Source organism: Psammomys obesus, unplaced genomic scaffold (assembly GCF_907164565.1).
Source record: "Psammomys obesus unplaced genomic scaffold, mPsaObe1.curated_primary_1811, whole genome shotgun sequence".
Classification (NCBI taxonomy): Eukaryota; Metazoa; Chordata; class Mammalia; order Rodentia; family Muridae; genus Psammomys; species Psammomys obesus.
This window is the reverse complement of record NW_026596466.1, coordinates 1,494,969-1,506,742: the sequence shown is the minus strand read 5'-3', so window position 1 is coordinate 1,506,742 and position 11,774 is coordinate 1,494,969. Positions and strand designations below refer to the sequence as shown.

At 47.7% G+C, this 11,774-nt stretch overlaps 1 protein-coding gene across 2 annotated transcripts in view; it reads left to right on the top strand.

Annotated features, from left to right (window-relative positions):
* Positions 1-11,774, top strand: part of Daglb (diacylglycerol lipase beta) — a 37,591-nt gene continuing 25,817 nt past the window's right edge. Inside the window, exons 1-4 of one of the 2 annotated variants that reach the window (XM_055598634.1) lie at positions 1-155; positions 2,667-2,818; positions 9,353-9,524; positions 11,504-11,744. In XM_055598634.1, the coding sequence (XP_055454609.1) occupies positions 61-155; positions 2,667-2,818; positions 9,353-9,524; positions 11,504-11,744 (660 nt within the window). In that variant the 5' untranslated portion in view covers positions 1-60. The remainder of the gene's footprint in view (positions 156-2,666; positions 2,819-9,352; positions 9,525-11,503; positions 11,745-11,774) is intronic. The other variant, XM_055598635.1, reaches the window with a different exon arrangement.

Sequence of the window (11,774 nt, the reverse complement as noted above, 5' to 3'; positions counted from 1 at the left end):
TCAGCCAGCGGATGCCGAAGGGCGCGCGCTGTTCGGGCCGGCGCGCTGGGAGGTGCAGCCATGCCGGGGATGGTGCTGTTCGGCCGGCGCTGGTCCCTGGCCAGCGACGACCTGGTGTTCCCCGGGTTTTTCGAGCTGTTCCTGCGTGTGCTGTGGTGAGTGAGGCCGCCGTGCGGGCGAGGAGGGCGCGCTGTCGCTGAGGAGGGCGACCGAAGTCGCGCCTCTCGGAGCTCACCGGGCAGCCGCGCCCTCCGAGCGGGGTCTGCCAGCGCCGAGGACGTGGGTGCCGTCGCGCTGTGCACTTGACAGGTGTCCCGGAGCTGCAGCGCTGCAGGGCACGAACGCGGGGGTGCGGCACCCAGTCCTGGCAGCGAGAGCGGGAGGGAAGCGTGAGCATCCGAAAGCCGTCGCCTCCAGGTCCCTCCTTAGAGCCCGGCTCCGGAACTTTGTGCATCCCTCCCTCCCGTCCTTTTGCTGGGAGGGTAACCTGTCTCTGCAAAACAGAAATGTGGGAAATTGCAGTTACGGAGCAGTTCGCAGAAACTAGTGTAACAGGCTGGTTTTGCAGACGGAGTTCTGCTCAGGGGGGAACGCCGCTAGGGCGTGCAGTCAGGTGCCTGGCAACGAGGAAGAGCGTTTTTAGGGGGAGCCTTCTCCAGAGGGAAAGGAATGGGAACATAAGAGCTCTTTCTAGAAACTTTCTTCTTCTCGGGGCGGGGTTTTTCCTCATCGTTTTACCATTGTCTCCTGACACAGAGCCGTGGTGTTTGCAAGAGTGACAGAAAAAGTTATCTAGGGACTGACGGTGTAACTCATTTTAATAGTGCTCACCCAGCATGCAGGAGGCCTGTGGTGAGAATTCTGGAATTTCGGGTTCTTTTAAAAACACTGATAAGAATGTGCTTTCGTTTTTAACCCCGAGTGTGGGGGGGTATTGGGCGGTGCAGGAACAGACTATGATTTGCCTCATGCTCTAGCAGAAGTGTCTTTTTGCCAGCAGCAGATAATTCTGCGATTGTGTGACATTAGGGATTCTGGGAGCATTTCAGAGGGTACATAAATGCCAGAGCACCATGAGGCTTGGTTGCAGTTTGTTAGCAGCTGGGGGGGATCAAAGAAGGAGAAACAAAAGGAAACAATCATAATTCCTCTCTGCTCTCTTTGTTTCTCTCCTATCTGGTGTTAGTGGGTGAAACTGTGGGAATAAAGGGTGGGAAAAAGAAGAACCCACAAAGTAGCAAAAACCAGGTACTGAAGTGAGGTCTTGCCTGGATAGTCAGCACAACAACAACAACAACAAAAAAGTGATGGTGGCACACACCTGCACACCTGTAATCCCAGGACTAGGCAGTGACAGCAAGACCAGCAGTTCAGATTCACTCAAGGGTAAAAAGTGAGTTGGGGGCCACCTGGGCTGCACAAGACCCTATCTCAAAAAGGAGGGGCAGGAGTTATCTAGACCAGTCCTGACTCATTTTTCCCATCTAGTGCTTGAGCCCAGGGCTTCCTGAATGCTAGGCAAGTGCTTTACAACAGAGCTAAATCCCCATCACCTCAAATTACACCTCGTAGGGCTTTGGCTTTGGCATTTTAATCTGTAATAGGACAGTCTTGAGCAACAAGATAGCTCAGTAGATAAGGTTACTTGCTGCCAAGCCCATTGACCTAAGTGCTATCTATCTTCAGGGCCCACGTGGTGAAAGGAGAAAACTGGCTCCTTCAAGTTGCCCTCTGACTTCCTGCTACAGGCATGCCATGGCACACTCCTCCCCAAACAAATAAGTAAATAAATGTAATTTAAAAAGAAAAAAAGAAAGAAAGAAAAGGGCATTCTTGCTAAGCAGTGCTGTCTTCTGCTGAAACACCTCTAGGGAGTTATAGTCATTGATACCTGAGGAGGTCCCTGCTGTCTGTCATTGTTCACTGCTGAATTACCAAATGTAGTCAGGAGGCCACAGGACTTCTCCTTTTGAGTTTATCAGCGCCTACCCAACCTTATTTTCATAATTTCCTGCTTGCTTGATTTTGGATTATGTTAGCTATTGTTAATTGAATATTGTTTGACTACACACATACAAATCCTCCTGCAAATAATTCAGCAAACGTACTTTGCCACATGATTCTAAGTCATGATGGGTATTTTCCTGAAGGGTCCTAGCGTGCCTACCCTCGACATGATCCTTGCTTGCCTCAAACTCCCCTACTCGCTGTGGGATGACCTTGAACTTCTCATCCTCCTGCCTCGCCCTCCCCAGTACTGGGATTACAGCTGTGCACACTTAGTTTATGTAGCACTGGGGATTGAACATAAGGGCTCCTGCATACCGGGTGAGCATTCTACTAACCCAGCTTTATCTCCAGCCTGTTTGCTTTTGAAGTGGGGGCTCCTTGTGCAGCTTAGGGTGGCTTGTAATACACAATTCTCCTGCCTCTGCCTCTTAGGTGCTGGGATCACAGGCAGACAACGCTTTGCCAGGTACATGGCTTACAGCACGTACAGAATGAGAACAGAAAGCCACATGTGTGCTAACAGTCTGGCTCTGGGTAGACTTTTTATTGATGAAAATTGTCTTCCGCGTTGAACCTTAACCTTGTTCTAGAGAATATTAACTTCCCTCATGTCTTCATATCATGTTTTGTAAAGCCACTTTCTTCCTGATCCACAGGTGGATTGCCAGTCTGACCTTGTATCTCATGCATAGAAGGAAGCTGGACTGTCCCGGCGGAGTCTTGCTCAGCACTTACTTGATCGTTCTCCTTGTTCTTCTGGCAGTTATTATATGCACTGTGCTGGCCATCGTGTGTGTCAGCATGAGAGGTAAAGAGCCACATTCTGTGTGTGAAACCTGGTTTTTATTTTAACAGCCATACAGTTCACCCACGTAGAGTGTATTTAGTGGTTTGTTTTTGTTTTTGTTTTTCTAAAATGTGTGTGTGCGTGTGTGTGTGTGTGTGTGTGTGTGTGTGTGTGTGTGTGTGTGCCAGCTGTGGTCAGAAGAGGGCATGGGTTGGGATGACCTGGACCTGGGCTTACAGGTGATTATGAACCACTCTACACAGATGGTAGGAGCCAAGCTCAAGTCCTCTGCAAGAGTAGTAGGTGCTCTTCACCACTGAGCCGTCTCCCAGCCCCTCGAGAGTTTCCTACTGTTTCCACGGCTGCACAAGTATCACTGCTGATGGCACAACATTTCCTTGCATATGTGTGTGTGGTGCATGTACATGTCTGTGTGGGTGTCTGCACAAGCGTTTATGAAAAGCCAGAGATTGATATCATTGGCTGGCTGCCCTCCTGGATCACTCTCCACCGTATTTTTTGAGGGAGGGTGTTGTCAAAATTCCTTCCCTAGAGCAATGTTTACCCCTCCCACAACAAACCGAGCCATGATTTTGCTTTTCTTCTGGACGGAGCTGTCTGCACGCCCATCCGGGATGAGTAGATGCACAGAGGCCCATCCTGGAGAAGCTCTGATGTCTGGCCTACCCCTGCACATCCAGTGTTAGTGGGCATACAGGTCCTTCTGGTTCAGCTTGAATTGGATTTTCTGTTACTTATGACTGAAAATGTATGGAATTGAAGATGACAGTGCAGCCTGTGATCCCGGCTTCTCAGGGGGCTGAGGTGGAAGGGCCACAAGTTCAAAACTTACCGTGTCATTGGACCACTGATCCTGCCTGCAAAACAGGAATGGGGACAGTGAGATGGCTTAGCAGATAAAGGCCCTTGCTGCCAAGCCTGAGGGCATTAAGTTCCATCTCTGGTTCCACAGCATAAGAGAAGAAACTGTCTACCAGAAGTTAGGTGTCTTGTGACCTCCATATGTGTGTTATGACACATGTGCACACAAAAAGACTGGCTCTCTCTCTTTCTCTTTCTCTCTCTCTCTCTGAAGGAGCTTACTGCTCTCACAGGAGAGTTTCTAGCACCTATATCAGGTGGCTCATAATCACCCATAACCCTAATTCATGGGGCTCCACTGCCATCTCTTGACCTCCACTGGCAATGAATGCACACAGTGTACACAGAGGAGGCACAAGCACAAGAATAAAAATGAAACTTAAAAAAGGTTTGGCTAGGTGGGAGTGGCCCACATATTTTAATACCAGCACTCGGGAGGCCCTGGGACCCATGTAGTGGAAGCAGAGAACCTACTCCTACAGCTTGTCCTCTGACATCCACAAATGTGCGGTAGTACGTGTGTCTAGCACACACATAAAGAAATGTTGGAAGAAAATACTTAAAAGAGTTTTACATGTTATGCAGTGGCTCACACTAAACCTAGTGCTCAGGGAGGTAGAGGCAGGTGAACCTCTTGAGTTTGAGGTCACCTGGTCTAAATAGCAAATTCCAGATCAGACCAGCCAGGGCTACATTCCCTGTCTCTTTCTCTCTCTGTATATGTATGTATGTATGTATGTATGCATGTATGTATATATACACACATACATGTACAGATATACGCACATACAATTTTTAAAAGATTTAAAAGACAAGTGTGTGGGGCGGGGTTGTAGCACATGAGAAAAAGGCATTTTTCTTGGTACATACATACATAGCCTTTGTTGTTGTTTTCTTTTTGGCATCAGTAGGGATTGAACCTTACTAATGCATGTGAGGCAGATTTCCTCCAACAGAGCCAGAGCCCCACGTCTCTTCTGTCTGAGATGGAGTCTTGCACTGTAGCCTTGACTAGCTTGGAACTACTGTGGGCATTTCTCTTGTTTTTGTCTCCTAAGTGCAGGGATTACAGGCATGCACCACGAGACTCAGCATGGGGCTTCAGGAAGACACAAGGGAAGAGCCCTTGATTAGTAGAAAAACAGGCAAAGAACCTAAAGAGTGAAAGAAGGATTTTTTTATTTGTAAAATTTTCAGCCTCAACCATACAAAAAGATATTGAAATGGGCATATCATTACATTATGAAGTGGACACGAGTGAGCAGCTTGACCTTTTGGTGGTAATGTAATTAGCCAAACCTTTGGGGAGGCCAGTGAGACAATCCCGATATATTAATCAGCTTTTACCTGTATATTTGCATGTACACACGGAAGTGCTTGTGATCTTCCTTGGAGTGTGGTTTGTGGACGGACGAGCAAGATGATTCTTTTTCATAGTCAAAGATATATATGGTGTAGTTGGGAACAATTTTGCTTTTGTTGTGGTGTTTTCTTTGCCTTTTTAGGGTATTATTGTGTAGCCCAGGATGGCCCAAACTCACAGTGATTTTTTTTTCCCCCTGATTATCAGCTTCCCAAGGTAGGACTAGGATCATAGGTTTGCACTTCCACATTCATCTCTGTATTGATTTAAGAACTCCCATGCAACCCTGCTGTTGCTACTGTATGGGGGAGGGGCACTGGCAGTGGTCTGCATTCAAGCCCACTGTGTTTTCATAGAACCCTATTTGAGGCCTGCTGTCCACCTTATCTGGATAGGGCCCTTTATATCTTGGTTTGTGTCTTAAGAGTTATAGTTCAACTTCTGTGTCAGAGAAGATGGCTGCAGTGGCTAAGGTGCCTGCCATTCATACATCTGTGGCATAGACCTTCTCTTTGCTTTTATGCATGCCCCACTTGATGAGGGACCTTAGGTCAGTTTAGGAAGTCTTTCTTGAGGACAGCCCAATGCAGCTCTCTGAAGGTTAGGGTCATCAAATTAGGATAGAGAAGAAAAGTAAATATGGAAAAGTGTTCTAGCCAAGCATGGTGGTGCACTCCAGAGGCAGATGCAGGCATATCTCTGTGATTTCAAACTCAGCCTGGTCAATGTAGTGAAACCTTGTCTAAAAAATGTGTTCTCCTAAGACCTGAGCCAGATGAGACCATCAACATTCTGTCACGGGTTGGGAAGAGATTCATGTGTCCCCCACCTCTAGCTCAGGGACCACTGGCAGTTCCTGGTTGCTAGGGGCTGGGGGAGCCATTTTTCTTTAGTGATGTAGCCACTGGTCAGTTGCCCATGTTCCTGGGAATAACTCCCCACCCATACCCAGGCAGTCCCTCTGAATCACAACGCAGTGATTCAAATCAACCAAAAACAAAACAAAACCCCACAGAAGATAGGAGGGTACTTCTCAGGAAGAGGGCCCAGAGGGAGTGGGAGGACCAAGGAAGGGCATGACCAAAATCTGCCATGTACACTTAGGAAATTATCAAAGAATTTAAAATAATGTTTTTCTGAGTAGATGCAGCTCTTTTCAATATCTCATTTATTCTCTGGAAACTTAGACACACCCCATCTGTTTGTTTCTCTGTTATTTGGTAAATGTTGTGTCAGAGCTTTTGTGTGGAAAGCCTCAATCACAGATGCTGCTGGCCATGTTAGAATACATCCATAGCTAGAATCCTACCAGTGCAATGGAGGACCAGTTCCTGGTTTGCTAGGGTCACATCCACCACTGTTACTTAGTAAGAGGCTCCCTTTGTTCCTCAGAGTACTGGACTGCCAGCCAGATGGTTCCACAGGTAGAGGCAGTGCTTGCCAAGCCTGACCTGAATTTGACCCCACACGGTGGAAGGAGGAAAAGGCTCCTGCACGTGTACTCCAACTTCTTTTGTGCCATGGCACACATGTGCTCATACACAATAAATAAATGTAAATAAAAATTTAAAAATCAATTACCATATAAATGCCGAGCAGGAGGCTTGATAGTGCCTTTTTTTTTTTTTTTACATGTTTTTGTTTGTTTGAGGTAGGGTCTCTCTATGTATCCCCAGGTATATATGAAACTTGCCATGTAGTCCAGGCTGTCCTTGAATTTACAGAGGTCTGCTCACCCCTGAGCTGTGTGGTGCCATAATTATTTAAATTTAAATTATGAGGATGTCTGTGTGGGAATACCGTAACTGTGGGAGTGCCTGTAGAGTCTAGATAGACAGGGTATTGGACCCCCTGGGGTTAGAGTCCAGTGCAGTTGTGAGTACCAGGAACTGAAGTCAGGTTCTCTGGAAGAGCATTGAGTGCCCTTCGCTCTGAGTAACATTTCAAATCAGTGCTTATGCTGCAGTCATGAGCCTGTGATCTCAGTTCTGAAAGGACGGAGGCAGGCAGGTACCTGGAGTTCACTGGCCAACCAGCCTAGTTAAGTCGATAAGTGAGAGACCCTGTCTCAGAAATGCAAGGCCTGGGGAGTGGCCCAGAGGTTAAGACTTTATGCTCGCTTGAGGAGAATCCCAGTTCAATTCCCAGCACCTACATGGAATAGCTCACAGCTGCCTGCAGATCATAGGGATCCAAGCCTCTGGTTTTCCCCCATGGATTCCTGTACTCACACGCCTCAGCTCCCCACACAAACACATAATTCAAAATAAAATAAATCCTTTTAAAAGTAAGGTGAAGAGTGATAGCAAAAAGCACCCATCATTCCCCTTTGGTTTCTATGGGAAATAGTAGGGACATACACACACCACACATACACAAACACACAAGTATCAAGATCTGAGCCTCAGTTTTTTTGTTTGTAAAATGAGATGGCCACACACCCACAGTTGGTGAGGATGAGAGAATAATGGGTATTAAAGTATTTATTAGCACGGTCCAATAAGGTGTCCAGCAGACGGGAAGTTTATCCTCCTGGCTGTCAGAATCTCATGACGATTTCCCTTTCTGCTGGGGCAGTCCTCTTGCATGCCTGTTGCCCTAGTATAATTACACCCACAGTGGCACTTGTGGTTCTCAGAAGTAGTCCAGTTTGGCCAGTGCTTATGGGGGCCTCCTCATTAGAGCCCAGAAGGAGCTTTAACTCTCAGGGAGTCTCAGAAGTGAACCTGAAGTTTCTGCAACACTTTCCACCCTTCGCTTTGTCACTTTTTCTTTCTTTCCTTTTCTTTTTTTTAAGACAAGGTTTCTCAGTTTAGCCCTGGCTGTAGACTAGGCTGTCCTTGAACTCAGAGATCTGCCTGCCTCTGGCTTCTGAGTGCTGGGATCAAAGGTGTGCGCCACCACTACCCAGCATAGAGGACAGGGTATTTTGTCTTGAGCTTCTGGTCCTCTTGCCTCTACCTCCTGGGTGCTGAGGTTACTGGCTTATGCTGTATTGCAGGTTCACGTTTACTAGGCAAGCACTCTAGAACTGAGCCACACAGCCAGTCCCACCGTGAGGCTTTTTACTGTTTGTTTCTTTGTTTGGTCTTGTTTTTCAAGACAGGGTTTCTCTGTGTAGCCCTGTCCTGGAACTCTCTCTATAGACCAGACTGGCCTTGAACTCACAGTGATTCCTTTGCCACTGCTTCCCAAGCACTGGGATTAAAGGCGTGTGCCACAACCATCTGGCCGAGGATTTAAATTTCTAAAAATATATTCATTTACTTTTATGTATATACGTGTGTCTGAATGAAGGCAAATGTACCATGTGCATGCAGGAGCCCTCAGGAGCATCAGATTCCCCTAAACTGGAGTTGCAGACAATTGTGAGCTGAGAACCAAAGCCAGGTCCTGTGCCAAAACAGGGGTTCTGGGATGAAAGGCATGTAACCACACCGCTGGCTTTGTCGCTTGCGGGTCTCCAAGCAGAAGTCAAAGTGGTGGGCACCGCAGAATGCAGACATGTTCTGTGGCTATGTTCTTTTTTAAGATTGGTTTTATTTCTAAATGTAGTGTGTCTGAGGCTGAGTGTGGTGTGTGTATGTGAATGCAGGTGCCCATGGAGGCCAGAGGGTCAGATCCCCCGAAGCTGGGTTTATTTATATGCAGTTGTGAGTGCTCCAATACAGGTGTTGGTGTAGGTGTTGAAAGCCAGTTTGGGGTTCTTTGCAAGAGCAGTACACGCTCTTAACTGCTGCTGAGCAGTCTTTCTAACCCTTGTAGTGCCTGTGCGTGTGTGTGTGTGTGTGTGTGTGTACAGGTGTATAAGGGGTGTGTGGAGGGTAGAGGTCCAGGTCAAGTTTTGGGTTTCTGGTTTTGTTTTGTTGGTTTTTTTTTTCAAGACAGGGTTTCTCTGTGAAGCCTTGGCTGTCCTGGACTCACTTTGTGGCCTTGAACTCACAGAAATCCCCCCTGCCTCTGCCTCCGAGGGTGCTGGGATTGCAAGCGTGCACCACCATGCCTGGCTTCCACCTTATCTTTTGAGGAGACTGGGTCTCAGTGAGCCTACAGCTCATAAATTCAGCCAGGCCGGTTGGCCAGTTAGCTCCAGGAGTCCACCCATCTCCACTCCTGTCAGCCCTCCAGCTGCAGACACACAGCACCTCTCTCTCAGCTTTCATGTGGATGCTAGAGAGCTGAACTCAGGTCCCCATACTTTTATAACAGGCACTTTATCAGCTGAGCCGTCTCTCCATGCCCCTGGTAGTTGGACAGCAGCTCTGCATCTTGGGAGGCTCGTGAACAATTGCTTCTTTTCTGTGTTCCAGGAACCATTTGTAACCCTGGACCTCGGAAGTCTATGCCTAAGCTGCTTTACATCCGCCTGGCACTCTTCATACCAGAGATGGTCTGGGCTTCTCTGGGGGCCGCCTGGGTGGTAAAAGGAATCCAATGTGACAAGACAGTTGTGATTGGTATCATCGTCACTGTCATTGTCAGGTGAGATGCTCCTCCTACTCCTAGCTTCTCCTTGGGTGCATTTCTGGGTGGTACAGCACCCTTTTGTCCTAAACTTTCTGACATAGGGTGAGGCCTTTCATGGAGACTTAGAGATGTTTTTTACCTTCTTCCCTGTCCTCACAGGGAAGAGGGGCTGCAAAGATGGCTTAGCACTTCAGAGCACTCGTCATACTGTGAGAACTGGGGTTCAGTTTCCAGTACTCACGAGAAAAGCTGGGCCTCTGCGCTCCAAGAACAGTGGTGAGCAGCAGGTCACTGGGCCTTACTGCCTTTCAGCCTAGCCCAGAAAACATGAGCCCCACGTTCAGACAGAGAGACCCTGCTTTGGAGGAATAAGCGGAAATTGATTAAGGAGAATACCTTCTGTCATGTTCTCATATACCCACCAGCAACTCGTGCACACATTAAATGGATGAATAGATTGATTAATTCTTTAACAACAGAAATGAGGGGCTAGAGATGACCTAGTGGTTAAGAGCACTTGCTGCTCTTGTTGAGAACCTGAGTTTGCTTTCCAGCACACATCAGAAGGCTCACAGCTAACTGTAACTCCAGCTCCGGGGGATCTGGTGCCCTCTTCTGGCTTCAAGAACACCTGCACTCATGCACACATGCACACACACACACATAATATAAAAATAAAATAAATCTTACAAAAAAAAAAGAGAGAGAGCAAAACCAGTGGCCGTAGAAAAGGTTAGAGGTGAGAAGAGAACCAGTGCCAGGAATTGAAATGGTATATAATCATCTTAACAAGGTTCATGATGCGTTTTTATCTTCTGTAAAGATCTTTACTTTTTTAAACATTCATTTACTTACCAGTGTGGGGAGGTGTGCGTATATGCTATGGCACATGTGGAAGTCAGAGGACAACTTGTGGGAGTCAGTTCTCTCTCTCACCCGTGTGGGTCCCAGGTATTGAACTTGGGTTATCAGGCTAGAGCAGTAGATTTCCTCACCTGCTGATCATCTCACCAATAGTCTAGTTTTGTCCCTCTGCATCATGAGTAAGGAAACGGAGGCTGGCATTGGAGCTGCATCCCTGAGGCAGAGACAGGGACAGCAGAGTCTGCATCTTAGCAGCAGGATTATAGCAGAGCACGCCCAGGGCTTTGCTTGCCGTGGGCAGTGTAGAAATAGTTACGGCTGAATATGTGGTACCGTGGTTGAAGCCTGCAGGAGAATGTGAGGACCTCAGTTAAGATCCCCACACTTCGGCTACTGATGTAGAATGCTTAGCCAAATCACTGGGCGCTATGCTCAGTAAGAACCCTGTTGTAGTAAGGTGGAGAGCGATCAAGGAACACCCCTTATGTTGACCTCTGGCCTCTACACACACATGCACTCATCCGCATGAACACATCTATACACCACACACAAACAGAAATAGTTCAATGGGGGCATCTATCAGAGTGTTCCATAGTGGGGACATTCTTTTTGTTTTACTATGAGAACCCCAGAGAGTTGAGGAGCAGCTAGGTCATAGCCAGGGCGTCTGAGAACTAACTCCAGTGACGCCTGTGTCCAGGCTACAACGCTGCCCACCCCGCAACTCCTTGTTTCCTTTCTGGGCTTTAATCTCTGGTCTTCTTGGGACTTAGGTTAGCTCTGGATTCGTGAGGGAACTTTTTTCCTTTTTTATATTTATTTATGTAAGTGTGTGTGTGTGTATTCATGATGTGGCACATGTTGGAGGTCTGAGGATAGCGTTCAGGAGTTGCTTTTCTCCTTTCATCATGTGGGCCCCAGAAGTCAAATTCAGGTCCTCAGGCTTGGCTGAAAGTACCTTTACCTCCTGAGCCCTCTCACTGACCCTCACACGGAACCTTCTAGAAGAAAATTGCTTGTCACAGACAGACCCCTTTCCTTCCGCAGTGCAGAAACAGCTTAGCCTGTGTGTTTGGAGTGGACCTGCCCTGCTCAGTGGTCAAACCTTCCCCATGCTTTACTTTTCGCAGTTGGATTGTCATTGCTGCAACCATGGTCACCATCATCCTTGTCTTTGACCCGCTGGGTGGAAAAATGAGGCCTGAACACCTGGAGAGTAACAGCTCCAACCAGTTACTGACTGGCCTGAAGACAGCTGCGAAGAGCGTGTGGGAGACCAGAGTGCAGTTCTGCTGCTGCTGCGTGGGGCAGGACGACAACACCAGAGTGGCCTTCTCCAGCACAGCTGAACTCTTCTCCACCTACTTCTCTGTAAGCGGAAGGGCTCTGCCGTGGGCTTTT